Source organism: Narcine bancroftii, chromosome 3, assembly GCF_036971445.1.
Source record: "Narcine bancroftii isolate sNarBan1 chromosome 3, sNarBan1.hap1, whole genome shotgun sequence".
NCBI lineage: Eukaryota > Metazoa > Chordata > Chondrichthyes > Torpediniformes > Narcinidae > Narcine > Narcine bancroftii.
In genome coordinates, this window is record NC_091471.1 from 205344414 (window position 1) to 205366545 (window position 22132).

At 38.7% G+C, this 22132-nt stretch overlaps 1 protein-coding gene and 1 long non-coding RNA gene across 4 annotated transcripts in view; one reads left to right on the forward strand and one right to left on the reverse strand.

The window, feature by feature from the left end:
- arhgap10 (Rho GTPase activating protein 10) overlaps positions 1 to 22132 on the forward strand; it is a 231875-nt gene that overhangs the window by 127965 nt on the left and 81778 nt on the right. For all 3 annotated transcript variants that reach the window (XM_069926401.1, XM_069926402.1, XM_069926403.1), the window contains exons 7-10: positions 1848 to 1952; positions 15006 to 15135; positions 17128 to 17234; positions 19544 to 19638. In XM_069926401.1, coding sequence (XP_069782502.1) covers positions 1848 to 1952; positions 15006 to 15135; positions 17128 to 17234; positions 19544 to 19638 — 437 coding nt within the window. The remainder of the gene's footprint in view (positions 1 to 1847; positions 1953 to 15005; positions 15136 to 17127; positions 17235 to 19543; positions 19639 to 22132) is intronic.
- LOC138758054 (uncharacterized) overlaps positions 17031 to 22132 on the reverse strand; it is a 96965-nt gene continuing 91863 nt past the window's right edge. The window contains exon 6 of the long non-coding RNA XR_011354102.1: positions 17031 to 17308. This is a non-coding gene — a long non-coding RNA (uncharacterized lncRNA). The remainder of the gene's footprint in view (positions 17309 to 22132) is intronic.

Sequence of the window (22132 nt, forward strand, 5' to 3'; positions counted from 1 at the left end):
AGAGGACCCAGCATGTACCCTCTGCACAGTTCCTGTTACCCTCAAGCACATTTTGATTGGGTTCAATGTCAGTCTCACCCAAGGCCAATATTCCTGGTGACACAAGTTCTGAGATGTCTAGCAGTTGAATTTGAAGATAAAATAACTTTGGATGCCCTGCCGACAAACACCCAGAACCCAGACACCTACCTATGCCTAATACTTTTCTTTTGGGTGGGAATAAGTCACAGACCCACTCCTTCTTACTCAGAGACAAAGGCCAACTGAACACGGCCAGAAATGGAAATTGCTTGTAGACCCCTGGCAGTGACTCATCTTTCCATCGGAAATTGCCAGCATCAACCCGAGCCTAGATCTGGTACTCTGATCCAGCTCTCAACAGGTTATCTTCATTATTGAGCTGACTGTTCCTTTGGAGAGATAAGAATGGAAGACAGTGTGCTATACTAATCTTGCAGAAGCAGAAGAGAGAGACTGGAAAGTGAGGGTGCGCCTGGTTGAAGTTGGTTGCAGAGGATTTGTTTGAAGGAAGTAGGAATAACTGAGCAGGTCCTCAGAAAGGCAATTAAATCCCTCTCTGACAGCTGAAATGAGCAGTCACTGGCACTGGCTGAAAAGGAGGGATCCTATCTGGGCTTCAAATGACCACTAAGAGAAATGGATATGGGGCACATACCCAAGTCTGGTCAGTCTGTGGTGGACCTGCCTTGGCAGAGGGTGTCTTGTATTTGAAAGGCAAAAACACCAAGTGATACCAGTGAATACAACTGAAGATGTGTCTGATATTAGTTAATATTCCCTTGTGGCCATCCTCTATTATTGTAATTGAGGTAACTGACTGTACTCACTCAATCTAACCAGTGCTTAAACGTCAGGGATTGTAACACTGAGTTCTACAAATCAACCCAACTTGACATCCTTGCCCTGATAGCAGGGAGGCAAATCTCATCCTCAAGTTATTTTATAGCCACAGAAATATTTTATTTCCCCTTTTACCTATTATATTTAATCACTTTTTCAGCTGTCAGTTATCACCACTGCATTAACCCTAGTGCCATGGACATTGACTGTATTCCCTTGAAGTGTAATTATCTTTTGGCATATTCAGAAGTGAATACCAGGAAGAGTGGGTGGCATTCGGTGAACTCTTGTATTACCTGGTCTGTCGAGTAGTCACCTAATCCTTCATTGTATTGAAGGGTGCCTATGTTATCATGTAATGATCAACCTTACCAATTCACTGGAACGATGTGGGCTCTTGTTCAAGCTCTGAAATCTGGACCTCGAAGTTTTCCAATAGTTAACATGTTCTATATGTGGATGTTCAGGAAAGGAGAAAACATCCTGGATTTCCAATGAATCACATGGAAATTTTACAATTTGCAATACTTAGGATTTCCTATGCAATACTTGGAGGTGTTTTGCTTAAGATTTCCCACATGGCACCAGCTATTGATTCCCTGGAAATGTCTCACTTTGCATTTCTTGGTGACTTCCTACTTGGGCAAAGAATGTACATTGTTTGGGATTTCCCTGATGACACAAGGCTCAGGTCGGTCAGTGTTCACTTAGACCATTTTTACAAGTTCAAATGGTCAAACAATTGTTGTTTTCCTATCAATTTAATTAAGAGATCTGCTTTACTGTAATTCTATGCTCATCAGATTTTTCTTTATACTTAGTATAAACTGTAAATTATGGAAAATGTTATCTGTACTAAAACATGTGTAAGACAAAATTATGTTAATTTTAAGTTGTCCATCTTCTGCTGCCTCCCTTCCTCCTTCCTTCCTTCCTGAATTGGAAACAATGTGCAAAATCATGTGAACTTTTGTTTTCTATTTCAGATGCTGTCTTTTTTCCAGATGCTTTTCACATTTTATCATCAAGGTTATGAACTTGCCAAAGATTTTGATCACTACAAAACTGACCTCCATCTCCATATACAAAACGTAAGCATGGTTTTCTAGAAAGTTGTATATAACTTGGTCTACGTACTTTCTGTTTTGATCACTGTTCAAGTTAAATTTTAAGTACAAGTTCAGACTTATTGTCAGAGTATATACATGACATCACATAGATCCCTGAGAATCATTTTCCTGTGGCCAAGCAGAATTTCTACTTATCAGTAACTGTAAACTACACAAGAAGAAAGATATGTATATAACAAAAGAAATGTAAACAAATTGTGCAATATGGAAAAAAATCAGTAATAAATAATGTGCAAAATCGTCCTTAAATGATTGAGTGTTGTTTTAGAATCTGATGGTGGAGGGGTAGCAACTGTTCCTGAACCCGATGGTGGAAGTCTAGTGGCACCGATACTTTTTTCCTGAAGGTAGCAGTAAGAACAGAGCATGTGCTGGATGCTGGGGATCCTAGATGATTGCTGCTATTCTTCGGCGGTTGTGTTCCCTGTAGATGTTTTCAGTGGGGATAGTTTTGCCTGTGATGCACTGGGCTGTGTTCATTACCTTCAGCTGGACTTTCCACTCTGAGGCATTCGTGCCCCCATACCAGGATGTGATGCAGCCAGTCAACAACATCCACTGCACATTTGTATGTAGAAGTTTGCCAAGGTTTCTAATGTCATACCAAAACTCCACAAACTCCTGAGGAAGTAGAGGTGCTTATATGCTTTTTTCATGATGGCATTAGTATGTGGGATCCAGGAAAGGTTCTCAGAGATCGTGACTTCCAAAAATTTAACTTTGTTCATCCTCTCCACCTCTGATCTCCCAGTGATCACTGGATTGTACACCTCTGTTTTTCCCTTCCTAAAGTCTACGGTCAGTTCCTTGGTTTTGGTGACATTAAAACCATAGAACGTTACAGCACAAAAAATTACAGCCCTTTGGCCCTTCTACTCTGTGCCAAACCATTACTCTGCCTTGTCCCACTGACCTGCACCCATTTGATGACCATACATACATCCCAACCATGTTCCTGTCCCAATATTTTCTTGAATATTTAAACTGAGCCCACATTCACCACTTTAGCTGACAACTTGTTCTCTACTCCCACCATTCTTTGTGTGAAGAAATTCCCCCTAAAGTTCTCCCCTTCTTCCTTTAACCTGTGTCGTCTGGTTTGTGTCTCATCTACCCTCAATGGAAAAAGCCTACTTGCATTTACTCCATCTGTCCCCTTCATAAATTTTATGCACCCATCAAATCTGACTTTGTCCTAACCTGTTTAACCTTTCCCTATAACTCAGCTCAAATCCTGGCAACGTCTGAGTAAATCTCTGCACACTTTCAATTGATCTTTCCAGTTGTTAGGTGTCCAAAACTGCCTCACCAATGTCTTATATAATTTTACCATAAAATTCCAATACATATATATTCAGTATTTTGATTTATTAAGACCATTGTTCTAAAAACTCTCTTTATGATCTATCTATCTATAACACCACTTCCTGTATCTGTATTTCCAGATATTTCTTTTCTACCACACTCCTCAGTACCTTTCCATTTACTATGCAGGTCCTACCTTGGTTTGGCCTACCTTGGTTTGGCCTACCTTGGTTTGGCCTACCTTGGTTTGGCCTACCTTGGTTTGGCCTACCTTGGTTTGGCCTACCTTGGTTTGGCCTACCTTGGTTTGGCCTTCGAAAATGTAATACCTCACACATGTCTGCCATAAATTCTATCTGCCAATTTGCAGCCCATTTTTCCAGCTGGCCCAGATCCCTCTGCAAGCTTTCAAATCCTTCCTCACTGTCCACTACCCATCCAATTTTTGTTTCCTCTGCAAACTTGTTGATTCAATTTACCGCACTATCATCTTGATTATTGATAGAGATGTTGTGGGCCCAGCACCAATCCTTGAGGCACTCCACTAGTAACAAGCCTCAGAGAGATAGTCATCCATAAAGCCAATGTTGAAACCAGTTATTACCTCACCATGAATACTGAATGACTGAACCTTCCTTACTAACCTCCCATGTGGGACCCTGTTAGAGGCCTTACTGAAGTCCATGTAGACAACTCCAATAGGCTTTTCAACTTTGTTGATAAAGTCCTCAAGAAACTCTACCTAAACACTACCTACCACACGTGAAGCCATGTTGACTATCCCTAATCATTCCTTGATTATTCAAATGCTTTATATGTTGCCTTTCAGAACACCTTCCAATAACTTACCTTCTACTGATGTCAAGCTCACCGGCCTTTAATGCCCAGGGTAGTTTTTGCAGCCTTTTGTAAACAACAGAATAATATGAGCTACCCTCCAATCCTCTGGGACTTCACATTTTAAATACATCTGCCAGGGACCTGCAATTTCTGTACCAGCTTATCTCAAGGTCTGAGAGAATACCTTGTCAGGGCCTGGGAATCTATCCGCCCTTATTTGCTTTAAGAACTTCCTCTTTAATCTGCATAGGCTTTATGACTTTACTGTTTGTTTTCCCCACTTCCTTAGACTCTGTGCCAGTTTACTGAGTAAATACAGATTTAAAAAATCCATTTAAGATCTTCCCCATCTCTTCTCGTTCCATACATAGGCAAGCACTGTGATCCTTAAGAGGACCAATTTTGTCCTTTTGCTCTTAATATACCTGTGGAAACCCTTAGGATTTTCCTTCGCTTTGTCTGCTGAAGTGCCTCATGTCTCTCTTAACCCACCTGATTTCCCTCTTGTTTTTACTTCAAGTACCCCATTTGCTCCTTGTTGCCTATATCTGCTATACACCTCTCTCTTCCTCTTATCCAGATCCCCAATATCCCTCAAAAACATTGTGTAAGAGGTTTGTATTCTTACACCATAAAGCTAAGTTTTCAATCTTCCTCCTGAATGCTGACTCATCACCCCCTTTTATACATCCCACTGCTGTGGTATTGTCAGGAAATTTGTAAATTGTTTTGTTGTTCTACCAAGCCACGCAGTCATAGGTATAAAGCGAGTTGAGCAGGGAGCTAAGGATGCAGCCCTGTGGAGCTTCGGTGAAGATGGAGATTGTGGAGATGTTCTTGTAAATCTGCATAATTGGGTCCTGGAGGTGAGGAAATCCAGGATCCAGTTACACAGTCGGGTATTGAGGTCCAAGTCATGGAGTTTGCTGATCAATTTTGAAGGGATGATGGCGTTTAATGCTGAACTGTAGTTGATAAAGAGCGTCCTAATGTCTGCACCTTTGTTGTCCAAGTGTTCTGGAGTTTTGTACAGAGCTGTTGCTGCTCATATGCTTCAAGATTCCTATATTGGCATGTAATAGAACAGAACATGTAATATTACACAAAATTGCTTTCTGTCTGCTATAATGTCCCAGAACCCCTTACAGCAAGAGAGAAAGACAAGCAAAAGAGAGTCCCTTTGGAGTCAAAGTGTCCTGCGGTCCCACACATTCTGCAGCCCCACAGACTCCTGTTCAATTAATTGGCAACCCTCACTCCAAATCCAAATCTTCAACTCAATCAGGAAACCTTCAGTGCCTGAAGCCCTTGGGAAGTCCTTCTTGCTCCTCAGCAACTTCTCGAATCCTGGCTCAGGTACCTGGTTTCCATGAGCAAGTCTTCAGGAGCTTATAACCCATACAAGTCACCCACAGCTATGTGGGTTCATCAGCCATTGAGCCCCTCACTGATACATTGCTGTGGTTATCGTCCTGTAGGATAATCTGCTCTGCTTCTTATTCTCAACAGGTGGGGGGGGGGGGGAGGGGGAGGGAGTGTGTTCTTTCTGTTTCTGATGCCCTGCGCTGGTCCACCACAGTTTGCAACCCTTTGTGGCTGCTGCCGAGCATAGATGCCGCCATCTTGGGCACAGACCTCTGCCTTTGCAAGATCCTTTAACAGGCCTTTCAAAGCCTGTATGGAGCTGCTGGCATTAGGACCAAGTGGTTGAACCCTTCAGAGCAGTGCTGTGTCTTTGCTCCCTGCTTTCCTTGGATCTGCACTTGTGGCAGTGCTGCCATTTTGATTTCAACACCAGCCTCTCAAAACGTTTCATCACTGTGGATGTGTGCCAATTGTCAGTCGTCATTTAGGCACGTTACCACACTCTTCTTGGGCACTGGTATGAATGAGGCCTGTTTGAAACAGGTGGATACCACTCCCTGTTGGAGTGAGATATTGAAGATATCCATGGTCAGCACAAGTTTTCATTACGCAGCTGGGTATTCTGTTCGGATGGGATGGGATGCCCACACATTATCTTTGGATACTGCCAGTAAGGGATCATTAGAGGGTGTAGTGTGTACAGTTGTTATTCCATTGAGCTCACCTGGGAGTGAAGCTCTGATGTCTTTATTGTACTGGATTTGGTTTTGTGGCAGGTTAAGTCAGTTTGATACCTGCTTTCAAAAAAAAACTCTGCTTGGTTGCATTGGGATTTATTTTTCTCATTTGCATTGTTTCTTTAACAGGTTTTGAGAAAGTTAAGTAACATAGGGCCATTTTCAATGCTCTCTACTGAGTGGTATAATTAGTTGAGGTCAAAATGATTAGGTTTGATTGATATGCTTATATATTCAATTGTCTGGTGTGGAAGCAAACAATTAGTCAGGCTCATGTTCTAAAATAAAATGGACACTCCTGATACAGGTAACTTGGGTGTTCCTATCTTCAATCCAGGCCAAACATTTGGGGTTAATGATAATATGGGCAGAAGATGTTAGGAGCAAACAGGCTATTTTCTGGTTGCCACACAATGATTAATTGTATGAGCAGAAATCTTGGGCTCCAACCATTTCCAATCCATATCGGTGATCTGGATGAATGGACGAGGTGTAATGAATCCAAGTTTGCTGTTGGCATTGAACTGAGTGGCAGTGTAGGTTGCAAAGAGGCTTTAGAAAGGTGTAGAGTGCCAAGGTGAATGGGCAAGAACTTTGGAGATGGAATACAAGATTGAAAATATAAAATTGTACAATTCAGTAGGAAAAAAACAATATTTTATGAGGATTGTTATGAGCATGCAAAATTAATGTCATTTGACCAATTAAAAACCAAATATGGCATAACCAATAATACTATCTTCTGCTATTTTCAATTAAGATCTTATTTAAGGGACAAATTGGGTCCTTACCGCAGTGCAGTGAAGTAGAGACTGGTTTGAGAGGGGACTAAAAAAAAATTTATGTCAAAAGCATATTTCCAACTTCAAATAGTTACCCTAAAACAGGGGTTACATAAATCTAAACAAACATGGGAGACAGATTTTGGGTATACTGATTGATGAAAAAAGCTGGTCCGACTTAAGTCAGGACAGTAGGACCAGTACTATTAATGTAAGGTATAGATTGGTGCAATACAATTTTTTGCACCAACTGTATCTTATGCTGCAAAAATTACACAAATTAAAATCAGAAATATCAAAACAATGTTTTAGATGTGGTGAAGAAACAGGAACCTTTTTGCATTCAACCTGGTCATGTTCCAAGGTGAGGCCTTTCTGGGAAGATTTGGGAAATCTTCTAGAACAAATCACTAAGATTTGATTTATAAAGATACCAGAATTGCTTATATTGGGAAATATAGTCAATTTTAATTTAGGTTTAATTCCTTTAACATCTCCCAGTAAAAGTAACATTGGATCCTGCGGGAATCTTACTCCAGTGATTCGTTCTAATAAATTACCCAAATCAAGCCAAATAGGTTTAATTGTGGAACACTGCCAAGTCGAATGCAGAAAAGTACCAACTTCTTGTCTACATCTAAAACATAAATCTGAATAAATATAATTCATATTATGTAACTTTTATGGTGTTAAATATAACTGATGAATAAAATTATATTGAACTATCTGATAGCTTACATTTATTGTACTTTTCATACTCTGTATGTCTGAATCCAACTACATTCATCTATTTACCTTTTTAAATCTACCTCCCATTTATGCCTTGATTTATGAAGTCCTTCTTTCGAGCTGCCTTTTGTAAAAATTTATACATCTCTGAAATGAATTTCTTTACATCCCTAGTAGTTAATAATAATTCTACTTCTATCTCTGTAGTAATACTAAATTTTTCTTTCTTTGGCTTGGCTTCGCGGACGAAGATTTATGGAGGGGGTAAAAAGTCCACGTCAGCTGCAGGCTCGTTTGTGGCTGACCAGTCCGATGCGGGACAGGCAGACACGATTGCAGCGGTTGCAAGGGAAAATTGGTTGGTTGGGGTTGGGTGTTGGGTTTTTCCTCCTTTGCCTTTTGTCAGTGAGGTGGGCTCTGCGGTCTTCTTCAAAGGAGGCTGCTGCCAGCCAAACTGTGAGGCGCCAAGATGCACGGTTTGAGGCGTTATCAGCCCACTGGCGGTGGTCAATGTGGCAGGCACCAAGAGATTTCTTTAGGCAGTCCTTGTACCTTTTCTTTGGTGCACCTCTGTCACGGTGGCCAGTGGAGAGCTCGCCATATAATACGATCTTGGGAAGGCGATGGTCCTCCATTCTGGAGACGTGACCCATCCAGCGCAGCTGGATCTTCAGCAGCGTGGACTCGATGCTGTCGACCTCTGCCATCTCGAGTACCTCGACGTTAGGGGTGTGAGCGCTCCAATGGATGTTGAGGATGGAGCGGAGACAACGCTGGTGGAAGCGTTCTAGGAGCCGTAGGTGGTGCCGGTAGAGGACCCATGATTCGGAGCCGAACAGGAGTGTGGGTATGACAACGGCTCTGTATACGCTTATCTTTGTGAGGTTTTTCAGTTGGTTGTTTTTCCAGACTCTTTTGTGTAGTCTTCCAAAGGCGCTATTTGCCTTGGCGAGTCTGTTGTCTATCTCATTGTCGATCCTTGCATCTGATGAAATGGTGCAGCCGAGATAGGTAAACTGGTTGACCGTTTTGAGTTTTGTGTGCCCGATGGAGATGTGGGGGGGCTGGTAGTCATGGTGGGGAGCTGGCTGATGGAGGACCTCAGTTTTCTTCAGGCTGACTTAACCATATAACATATAACAGTTTATTAACAGTTTATGGCATGGAAACAGGCCACACTGGTTCACTCAAACAACTCCGCTAAATCCCCCCCCAGCCTATCCGCCCATAACCCTCCAACCCTCTCTTATCCATGTATATATCCAGCCTCCTCTTAAATGATAGAATTGACTCTACCTCAACTATTTCCTCTGTAAGATTATTCCATTCAGCCACCACTCTCTGAGTGAAAAAGCATCGTCTAATGTTTCTCCTCAAATTTTTCCCCCTTACCATCAACTTGTGTCCTCTTGTTTCAACCTCCCCTGCTCTCAGGGGGAAGAGTCTACTTGCATCTAGTCTATCTATTCCCTTCATAATTTTAAACACCTCTATCAAATCCCCTCTCAACCGTCTACGTTCCAGTGAATAAAGTCCTAACCTCTTCAATCTTTCTCTGTACTCTAGATATTTTAAACCAGGCAACATCCTTGTAAATCTTCTCTGTACCCTCTCCATCTTATTTATATCCTTCCTATAATTTGGAGACTGGAATTGAACACAATACTCTAAACCTGGCCTCACCAACGCCTTAAACAGTCGTAGCATCACTTCCCAGCTCCTATAGTCTATGCTATGATTTATGAAGGCTAACATACCAAATGCCTTCTTAACCGCCCTGTCAACATGGGAATCCACCTTCAAGGAACGATGCTCCATAACTCCAAGATCTCTTTGTTTTTGTTCATTCCCCAATGTCCTCCCCTTTACTACATATGTGCTGGTTTGATTATTTTTTCAGAAATGAAGCACCTCACACTTCCATCTGCCAACTTTCAGCCCAACTCTCCAGACAAACCAAATCCCTCTGTAATCCCTGAAAATCATCCTCACTATTCACCACTCCCCCTATTTTCATATCGTCTACGTATTTACTTATCCAATTAACCACCCATCATCCAAATCATTAATATAAATTATGAACAACAGGGGACCTAGCACCGATCCTTGAGGTACACTGCTCGTCATGGGCTTCCATCCTGACAGACAGTTGTCCACCATGACCCTCTGCTGTCTCTCCTCTAGCCACTTCTGAACCCATCTTACTATTTCTCTATTAATCCCTAGTGATTGAACCTTCCTTACTAACCTTTCATGTGGAACCTTATCAAAAGCTTTGCTAAAGTCCAGATAGACTACATCAACTGCCCTACCTTCATCCACCTTTCTTGTCACTTCTTCAAAAAACTCAGCAAGGTTCGTCAAACATGACTCCCCTTCACAAACCTAAATATCTAGATATTTATATCTCTAAGAATACCCTCCAAACTTTCCCTACCAAAATATTTCACAAAAGAATCTCTTGACAATAACAAAATTTTGTATTTTCCAATATCTTAAGCTTGCCCTTCATTTTGCTAAAAGTAATACATTTCCCGACTTCAAAACAATCTTTAATTTTCCTAATACCATAATTTTGCCAGATTTTTAGATATTTATTTTCATAGAAAATGCAACGTCTGTTTTGAAATAAAAGTATTCTTCCAGTCATTAAATCTCTTCCTCCAATTTCTTTATTAATTTTATTCCAAAGTTCAATTCTATTTGCTATGAACAATCTTGCATTCAATTTACAAATAAAATGCGGATCTGTTTCTCCTATTTTGTCAAGTCCCATTTTCTCCCATGCTGGAACATTATTTAACTCATACATTATATTAATACATCTCAACTGTGCTGCTTTATAATAATTCATAAAATTGGGAGCTATAAACCTCATGAATCGTATTTCCACATCATTTTCTGCAAACAAAACACCCTAGCCGTTCTTCCTTTCCATAAAAATTTTTCTGCACAAACATTTCATTCCTTAAAAATATTTTTGAGGAATTGAAATTTGAATCGATTGGAAATAAATATTGTATTCAAGGAAAAACATTCATCTTAACACAATTTACTCTACCTATCAAAGTAATAGATAACATATTCAATTTTTCTAAATCTTCTTTAATTTTCTTTAATAAATATAAATAATTTAATTTTAATAATTTTGTCAAATTCTACCTAAATATTTTATTCCAAGATCTGGCCATCCTTACATTTCTGATAATCTCCATTAACTAAAACATAATTTCACTTTTCTTCCAATTAATTTTATATCCCAATATATCTCCATATTCTTTTATTCTAATTTTAAATTGTTGCAAAGAATTTAAAGGATCGGTTAAATAAATTAAGACATCATCTGCAAATAAATTTATTTTGTATTCTTGCTTCACCTTAATACCCACAATCTTTGAATCTTGTCTTATTAATTCAGCTAACAGTTCTATTGCTAAAATAATGCTGGTGATGATGGACAACCTTATCTACTTGATCTCGTTAATTCAAAAGGCATTAAAATCTGTCCATTTCTCACTACCTTTGCAATAGGTTTTTTTTAATATAAAATTCTAAACCTATGTATAAACATTTAATCCTATTTACATTTTTCTAGAACTAATCTATTGAATGCCTTTTCCACATTTAAAGTCTCTGCCATACTCAGGTCTCCCTTTTTTTGAACCAAATGTACCAAACTAAGAAGCCTTGATACATTATCTGCAAATTTCTGACTCATAACAAATCCAGTTTGATCCATATGTATTAATTTTGGTAAATATTTTGCCAATCTATCTGATCATATTTTAGCTAATATTTTATAATCAACATTTAATAATTAAATTGATCTATAAGATGCTGGCTTCATTGGACCTCTATCTTTTTTCAGAATTACTGTTATAATAGCAATTAAAAAGGATTCTGGCAATGAATGTACCTTCATAGCATAATTTAACACCTCCATAAATTGAGGTATTTAGAGATCTTTAAATTTCTTATAAAATTTTACAGGAAATATATCTTCTGGTGATTTATCATTTTGCATTGAACTCATTCCCTTGCTGTAAATACTATATTCAAATCTTTCTGCTCCCTATAGTTCAGACTAGGTAATTTGAGATAAAAATTTGTCAATCTTGTTTTCATCATGTACTGATTCTGAATGATATAATTCAGAATAAAATTCCCTAAATACATCATTAATTTGTAATTTATATGTAATAGTCCCTGAAGATTTTTTTTTAACTACATTAATGACTCTAGATATTTATTCTGCTTTCAATTGCCATGCTAAAACTTTGAGTTCTTTCTCCTAATTCATAATATCTCTGTTTAATTTTTTTGGATTAATTTTTGTTTTGCATGTCTGAATAGTGTTATATAGAAGTTTTCAATTAATTAATTTTTTTCTTCAGAAGGATAATTTTGTAGATCTTTTTCTAATTTATATATGTCTTGCTCTAATTGATTTGTTTTTTTATGTATTCCTTTTTAATTTTAGCTGAGTCATTTATTATTTAACCTCTTATGCTTTTAACTCATCCCAAATAGTACACTTATTATCTATTGAATTAAAATGGACTTTTAACAATAATTGAATTTTTTTTCTTATGAAATCATAAAAATCTAATTTTTTTAATAATGCAGTATTAAATCTCCATCTATAAGGTATATTTTCTTCCTCTAAAATTGAACATATTAATAAAGTGGCAAATAATCAGAAAGTATTCTTGCTTTATACTCAACTTTATTAATCCTTCCTTGTAACTGCTGATAGTAAAAAAAGCTATTCTCGAATAAGAGTCATGTCGATGAAAGTAAAAAGAATAATCTCTTTCTCTAGTGTTCAACTTTTGCCAAATATCAACTAAATTTAATTGCTTCATAAAACTTAATATAGCCTTTAATGCTTCAGCTCTTATTACTGTTTTAGTTGATTTATCCAATAATGGATCAAGACAGCAATTGATATCACTTCTTATTAAAACCTTTTCTTGCACTTCCGCCAAAAGTAAAATAGTATTCCTTATAAAATCTTAATCTACATTTGGTGCATAAATATTCATAAGTGTTCACATTTCAGAATTAATCTGGCAATTGAAATATATCTACAGGATCAATTATAGTATCAAAAACTTTCAGTGGTAATTTTTAAAAAATAATATAGCCACTCCTGTTGCTTTAGAGTTGCCCACCCAATCCCTTTTGAATTTAGAATGTTTCTTGTAAAAATGCAATATCAGCCTTTATCTTTTTCATATAACTTAATATTATTTTCCTTTTAATTTCACCATTTAACCCATTAACATTAAAACAAAAAAAAATATTCTTATTATCCATTATCCCAAATCAAAATCTCTTGCAATCGCGTTTTCCCAAGTCTTTTCATCAACTCTAACCAAAACCCATGTGCATCTCTGTCCCTTAAGAAGAAAATAGAAAAAGAATTAAAAAGGAAAAATTCATTAATAGTGAAACAAAAAAAGATATTACTTAAAAATACTTTAAAAAACCCCCCAAAAAATGCTGAGTAAAACAAATATCAGCACTATTTCCCTCCATCAAATGCGTCATGGCTTCTGCCACGATATGGGACATAATGGTTTGGGCAAGCAAGGATGAACATCCAACCTCACCCCCCCCTGTGGAAATATTAATTAATTACACATTAGGAAATAATAAATCGTCTGCCGCTTCAAAGTCCACATTAACTTGATCATCATCAATTAAAGACGTTTCCATCTGAGTTTCTGGCTCCAACTGAGACTCCTTTTTACAGCATACAATCTGCTTTGGCACAACTTTCTGCAGCGTAATTTGGACCCGCTGCACCTCTCTTTGTACTTCTTGTTAAATAAAGTTGTGTGAAACAGCAACAGTGTTGTCCAGGGTGAAGATCTGGTTGATGATGCTGCTCGCTATTGGGGTGACTCTCTTGGTGTCTCCTTATCCCTGCTTAGTAAAAGTCACTCTGGTCAGAGGCTTTATCAGTAAACTTGTGCGGGGGGGGGGGGTCATTTTCCAAAATATTATTGTCTGTCTTTCGAGCATTTCCATGGAGGAGGAGGAGGAGGAGGAGGAGGAGGAGGAGGAGGAGGAACCTGCAAATGTAGTGACGGTTAAATGTTTTCAAAGAATGTGACTGAAAATAATGCAAAATGCTTTAAGGTTTATATATTCATATAAGTTTGTTCAGTGTAAATACAGTGTAGTATTTCTGTCTTTTAAACTGTTTATTCTTAATGCAGGTGTATTAGTTAGACATTGTAAGAGTAAGTCTCAAGCAACTGGAAAATACACTTATCTGGCATCTACAGACCCCATAGGTGCTGGATACCAGGGATTTATTGTAATTTGTGTATATCTTACTGGAAACCCCTGGTGAGATTGCACTTGGAATATTGTATATAGGTTTTCTCCCCCGATTAAGAAAAGATGTACTTACAAAAGAGGGAGTGCAAAAAAAAAAGTCTCACCAGATCGATTAAGGTAGGGTGGGGCAGATGGCAGGGGTTGGGGGGGGCGGGTCATCCGATGTGGTGAAATTATGTAGATTGGGCCTTTGATAAGAATGGAAAGTGATCTCATTTAAATGTACAAAATTCTTGCAGGGCTTTACCAGGGGATTACATTTTTAGTTTAGGACTGAGAAGAGAAGGAATTTCTTTACTGGGTAATGATTTAAAAAAAAATCTCCATCCAAAATGGAGCAGTAGAGACTAAATGACTAAATATATTCAACAGAGAGATTGATAGATATTTGTACATTAAAGGAATCAAGGGAAAAGGGATTATTGCAAAAAAATTGTGCTTATTTTTTTAAAAAAAAGCATTGTCCATTGTGAATGTGAGGGGAAGAATAGCCATTTACTGCTTATATTTCTTATGATGCATGTCTCATAGATAGAGAACTCTGAGTGTAGTGTGGAGTTTTTCTTCACATTTGAGGAGGATGCAGAAGGCAATACTGATTGCTGTGATTCTGACTGGTGTGTGCTGGGGCAGGGGAAGTTGTTGCTCACCTGAAGAAGCAATATGCCTGTCTCTTGACAGCACTCTGAAATGGGCTAGCAAGCCAGAAAATCAAGGGCAACGAAGAGTGAGTATTAAATACCAGTGATGCCTCCAGCCTGTGAATGACTGCAAAAGAAAATATGTTTTGGGGTAAAAAGAGCAGACTGGGCAGCATCTGTGGGTGGGGGAGGGTGGAACAGAGTTAATGTTCCAGGTTAAAATAACTGAAATTTGTGTGTTTTTTTTAAAATTCTGTTCCACAGGCAAGGAATCGATTTGAGGGTGCAAGGTCAGAAGTGGAGGAACTCATGAAAAAGATGAAGAAAAATCCTCATGAACACACTCGAACAACTCCATTTACCACAGAAGGATACCTTTATCTACAAGAAAAAAGTATTTACATTTGTAAAAATGGCCTCTTATCAGATGCTTTTTTAAAATTGTAGAAGCAATTAAACACTTCCAAAGATCTTTGATTTTGCGGCTGTTTCATCTGTTAGTGTGTCTGGCACACAAGATGAAATGGTACAACCCATAATTAGAAAGTTTTTAGTTGAAATTGGCTGTATTATTTAAGTATTGCAAGTTATAAAAGATGATCAATGGGGCAAAAGATTAATGGCAACGTTAGAAAGAATAAAAGAAAACAATCCAAAATTTTTAAAATGTCTAAGTTACAATAACTACAATATTTGCAGTCATCTTTTTAATGAAGCTTAGTCATAATTATTTTAATCCCTCATGAGTTTCTTTCTAAAAATGAATGAGCCAAGGTGTATTTTTGTCAATGAAATCACATACTTGCCACTGTTTCTTTCTTTGGCTTGGCTTCGCGGACGAAGATTTATGGAGGGGATAAAAGTCCACGTCAGCTGCAGGCTCGTTTGATGGAATAATAACATTGTTTGAGTTTATATATAGAGAAGCCACTACAATTTTGCTTCTAAATCGTGCCTTGTGTGCGACCTTCGCGTTAGAATTAAGGCTTAATTTTTTATAGTCAGCACAGAACGAAATCGCTGGGTCCAATGAGTCTGTGCCATCCACTGTTCAACCTTCTGCTCTAATTCCCCACTAATCCCATTTTATCTCGCCACATTTCCCTCAATTTTTGCAGAAGCAATTTACAAGGGCCAATTTTCTGACCAAACCACACATCTTTGGGATATAGGAGGAAACCCATGTGGTCAAAGGGAACCTGTGAGCAAAGTCCACATTGCATTGAACATGGATTGATGGCTCACCACTAGCTGTGCCTGTCCCCCAGAATAGTTAATGTGGTAAATTGATCAGTATTTCATAATTCTTGTAACTAATCAGGAATAAAATAACTGAGATTTGTTGCACTATAAAGAGTAAGATGTACTCAGTGGTACCTCTAGAGGTTCAGAGTTGTCCCTTTTCATACTCTCAATTTTTAGAGTCCTAGAGTTGATCAGCATAGAAATGGCCCATTTAGCCCATAACATCCTTGTTTGACTTTTTTGCTCAACTACAGTAATATCATTTGACTGCAGTAGGTCATGTCCTTTTATGTGTTGCCTATTTAGGTGCCTGTCAAAATGCTCTCATAGATATATTGAATGTCTCCAACTCCACCATCTCCTCTAGAAGTGAGTTGCAGATATCAATCATGCTCTGTTTTAAAAAAAAAATTCAACATGGAAATGATGTCTAAAACAAACTAAAACTCAGCTGCTTGCACTTAATAGATAATCCTGGCCACGTTCATGTGTCCATCTAGAAGCCTTAAATGCTACTAGTGTATCTGAAAATGTGATACCTCTACACCTGGCAGGCCATTCCATGCTCCTACCACAAAAATATTTGCTCTGCACATCTCCCTTGAACTTCCTCCCCATCCTCTTAAATGCAAGTTCTCTAGCACTTGACAATTTTACCCTTGGGGGGAAAAGATCTAAATGTCCACCCCATCAATGGCGCTCATCATTTTATAAACCTCTTGTCAGGTCATCCCTCAGCCTCCTATGCTCCTGAGCAAGTAACCCAAGTTTGTCCAATCTCTTCCCATAAATTATTAGGATCTAACCCAGGAACTATCCCATGAGGTCTACGGATGCTGTAATTGGAGTAGAAACACAGAAATGCTGGAGGAACTTGGCAGGTTTCACCTGAATATCCCTTCTGAACCCTTTCCAAAGCTTCCACATCTTTATTGTAATTGTGCAGCCAGAATTGCCTGCTATATTCCAAGTGCTACCCAACCAAAAATTTATATAGCTTTACATGATTATCATAACCTGAAATGAGTAGAATAAACATTCCTAAAGTTGGTATAAAGCCACTGATTGATGTTAAATTACTGTAGTGTAATTAACATTTTAGTTATTGCCATAACACATCTAATTCCTCTGCATTTTCTAGGAACAGGCCCCTTTGGCTCAAGTTGGGTGAAACATTATTGCACTTATAAAAAGGAGACAAAGAGGTTTACCATGTCACAGTTTGATCAGAGATCAGGTGGAAAAATTGTAAGTCTTTAAACTTGTTTGGAAATCTCTTGCGCACCACAGAGGAATCCTTCAGTATTCTTAGTTTGGTATTTCTGGAATGCATTAAATTTATAAAACTTTAGTTTGAAATGTCACACTGCGAACTAAATTATAAATGCTGCACAGATCACAGATTACTTTCTTTGTATGGTGTCTGAAGGTATGTGGGCTACTTTGGTTTCTGGAGAAATAATATATTGACCATGCATACTTAACAGGAATTGTCCATTTGTAAAATGTCATACAAAGACCTCTAACCTGTGACAATAAAGAAATTTGCTGTGGCTTTGTGAAATAGTTTTAGGAAGTGGGGAGATTAGACAGTACCAGGAATGATTAAGAACAAGAGATACAGTAGCAAAAGTAGGCCATTTGACTTTTAAGGTCTGCTTCATCATTTATTAACAAATGGTGCTGTACCTCAAGACTACATTCTTGTCCTATTCCTGCCTCCCTTGATTTATTTAATGCATAAAAATCTATCAACTCACTTGAATGGAGAATTCTAAATATGATTGAGGAAAGATATTTTCCCCATCTCAGTGGTAACTTCCCCCTCAACCTGAGGCTGTGCCCTATAATTCAAATTAATCAAGGTTCCCTGGTATGAATTAATACATTATATTGTTAAAAAGACATATGATTACAACTTTTCTTTAAATGCAAATTTTAGCATATCTACTGTGTAAAATCAAATACTTAACAAGTTTGAGGCAACACTTAATTACTTTATTGGGAAGCTAATATTGGGATATGCAAACTTGGGCAACATTTGTCAGCTATTCACTTTACCTGTACATTTTCTCACTGAAGTTGCTTTTCCAATTTATGTCAATGAGCAGTCAATGCAATTTGCCAAACTGCACTTTTCGTAGAAAATTAGAAAGTATTTGATTTTATTTCATGGTTTAACCTTTTTTGTAGAAAATGCACTTGTTCCACATTGGTCATCATCTTTCCAACCAACCTCTCATCCCACTGCAATCACAATATCCTTTTGCCTCCCTGACTGACCTACTGAGGTTAGGAACTTGAGTGCATATCCTTGAGGGATGGTGATGTATGCTACTGGTCTGATATTCACTGTTAAGTTATTAATGTCTTACTTGGAAGTGGTAGCAAAGGTCTTTGTGGTCTGACATTCCCTTCTTGAATCTCTGTCTACACCTCTCTCTCTTTCTTCAGCTGAATATATTTAAAGAGGAGAATGATACATTTCTGGACCCAAAAGGCATCAAGGGATATGGGGAGAGAGCAGGAAAATGGATATGAGATAGATGATCAGCCATGATGGTATGGAATGGTGGAGCAGGCTTCTTCTCCTATATTTTATGTTTCTATATAAAATTCTCCTCGATGAAATGCTACCTCGAATCGGTTGGTGCAAGGCAAACAATGTAAATAGATTAGGAAGTTGTAGGATCTATAAATCCTAATTCCATGAACTGCCAACTCATTTGCACATTAACAACATTGTTATTTTTTCAGAAAAACTTAGGCTTGGTACTTTGCTGGTAGTCTTGGTTAATTTTGAATTGCTGCATCAGTATAAAAACAGTTAACCATTGAATTTGTCATTCTGCTGTTGGTTAACAAGAAAAATAATCACAGGAAAATGTCAAAACCATTTCACAAAATAAATGGCAAACACAGCTTTTCACTATGCAACTGAAAGAATGCTAGGATAAACGAGGAAAAATTCATTTGAAGGATTGAATTTTAAGTGTCTTTCAGGATGGAAAAGGGTTAAGAAGGAACTCTAAAGGTTGGGGCCTGGGCAGATCAAGACATAACCTCATTACATGGAGTGATTAAAATCAAGGTGATAGCAGTAAACTGAGTCTAGGACATGCCTGCATTTTGCTTTCCATGGATGCTGCATGGCCTGCTGAATTTCTCCAGCACTCAATGTACTGCGGAGTTCTTGTTTACTCGAGTTCTCAGACAGTTGGAATTGGATTGGAGCAAAATCAAGGAAGAATTGGAAAATTAGGAGAATTTATAAATGTTAGCTGCTTAATTGGAAACTGGAGTAGGTCAGCAAGAATGCACGATAGATGAACAGAAATTAGTTTTAGTTAGGAGATGAATAGCAACATCTTGGATGACCTCAAGTGTATAGAAATAGGAGGAGGAAAACCAGGTGACAGTGCACTGGATGCTGTATATTATACCTGAATGATGTGGACAGATGCTATTAAATGTTATGCTACCAATCTTTGTTTTCTGCCATAAAAAGTACTTTCTGAAATATTTCCTTGATATGTTTCTTTAAATTTTGAATTCAGGGTGAAGAAGATGCATTTATTCTTAAATCATGTACGAGGAAAAAGTCTGACTCCATAGATAAGCGGTTTTGTTTTGACATCGAAGCAATGGACAGGTAAACATAATTCTTTATGCTTCGTAAGTAATTGCTACGTGTCTGGAAATGATTTTTTGCACTGCTCCAGTTTGTTTGATTTTGAAGTCCTGTGGTTCAAGTGAGTGACATTTCATCCTGGCATCAACTTCATGATGAAAATAAGAATACATTGAGCAAACATGAACATCTATGAATGGGCCCATTAAAGCTGTTCACATGATGATGACTGGTTCTCATTGTTAAATAACCCTTTCCAATTTTTCACATCACATATGTAATCTCCTGGCAGATGCAAAATGAGAGACAAAACCCAGGGCCAATAAGGGAAAGTCGATCAATTTTCCTTCCTATCTATTTCAAGCAATTGGTGGTGGTGAAGGTCATCATTTGGATCAATTACATGTACACGATCCTTTATCCAGAACCCTTGGTGGGCAGTGTGTTCTGAATTTCGGATTTTTCCGGATTTTGGAAAGCCAGATTTAAGACCAATCCAATTGTGCTGCCATATCCACCCCCACCCACTTCCAGTCGCGCTGCCATATCCACCCCCACCCCCTTCCAGTCATGCTTTTGTATCCACCCCCACCTCCTTCCAGTCGCGCTGCCGTCTTCCCCCCCATCCTCGCACGCCAGTCTCACACTGCCGGTCTGCCCCCCCTTTCCGCCTGACTCGCACTGCCACTCTGCTCCCCCTCGCCCGCCCGACTCATGCTGCCAGTCTGTCCCCCCTCGCCTGCCTGACTTGCGCTGCCAGTCTCTCCGCCTCCCCTCACCCGCCCGACTCGCGCTGCCAGTCTCCCCCCCTCGCCCGCCCGACGTGCTGCCGGTCTCCCCCCTCGCCTGCCCAACTCGCACTGCCGGTCTCCCGCCTGCCCGACTTACGCGGCCTGTCTCTCGCCCCACTTGCCGGAATTTGGAGCTTTCTGGATAAAAGATTGTGTACTTGTATTACCTATAATGACACGTTTGATGCCAAGGTCAGGAAATGATCTGGATTTTTTTTGCAGTCTTAGATGGAATCAACACCAAAATTCCAGCTAGCAATGAATTGCAAAGACTCACAATTCTCTATTCATAGATTGAACTAACACCCAGAGCACTGTTCTTGGATAGCTCTGCTCGCTAGCCTAGCTCTGATTTGTAAACTGGGATAATTATCACCAGGGATTCTGTCTGGTCCTTCAATTATAATTATTTTACAAACCTCCAAAGTCGACTCTGAATCTAGCCTAAAGTAAAGTGAGTCAGCATTTCTCGGTGTGTACCAATAAATTTTGGAACTCCTGTGGGTATCACCTGCTGCATGAGCTCAATGGAAAGTCCACTAATGAGTAGGAGCTTGCTGAGATTCCCCAGGATTCGTGCTTGGGAATCGGTACTCAGAAGTTCCACAAGGTACTCAGAAGTTCCACAAAGTACTCAGATGTTCCACGAGGTACTCAGATGTTGAACAAGATTTGACCTTGCTTAACCCTTTCTTTTGAAGGGATTATGGAGCAACAGAAAAGAAAAGGAAGAATGAACTAAATTGTATCAATTTTAATTATTTGGCTTTTTTAAGTTTTGAATTATTTAAGTGCATTGAATATTTTAGTTGATTTTCTCTCTTTAAAATATATTTTGAATTCGTTCATTTGTTAAAAAAATAATTAAAAAAAAATTCAGCAGACTATTGCAAAATTGTTGCTAGCTTTAATACATTATTGTAGTATGTCATCCATCAAACGTTTCAAGGAGTTTCATTGATGCAAGAAAGTTTCATTACAAAGTAGGAGTTATAAAATGAATCTCTCATTGAATTTTTAAGGGTGGTGCTGTTGTTGTCTGGCACACTGACCTCGACCTTGCGGAAGCCAGATGACAACTCTCAGACACCTCCTCCTATTAAAACTCCACTTCCTTCTCCCCATCACTTCTCCCCTAACCCCTCGGACTTGTCTCACCCCTCTCTCTGATTATGAATCGCAAAAAGTTAGGTTGCAGGTGCAGCAGGTTATTAAGAAGGCAAATGGAATGTTGGCCTTCATCGCTAGAGGAATTGAATTCAGGAGTAGGGAGGTAATGTTGCAACTGTATAAGGTACTGGTGAGACTGCACCTGGAGTACTGTATCCAGTTCTGGTCTCCATATTTGAGGAAGGATATACAAACATATAGGATTATGAAGGGTATGGATAGGATAGATGTAGGAAGGTTTTTTTGAGCTGGCCGGGGAAACTAAAACGAGAGGACACAGTCTCAAGATTCGGGGGAGTAGATTTAGGACAGAGATGAGGAAAAATAGTTTTTCCCAGAGAGCAATGAATGTTTGGAATTCTCTAAGCAAGGAAGTGGTTGAGGCTGCCTCATTAAACATATTTAAAATTCGGTTAGATAAATTTTTTCATGATAGAGGAATTAGGGGATATGGGGAGAAGGCAGGTAGGTGAAGTTAGGTCATAAATTAGATCAGCCATGATCATATTGAATGGCAGAGCAGGCTCGATGGGCCATTTTTGGCCTACTCCTGT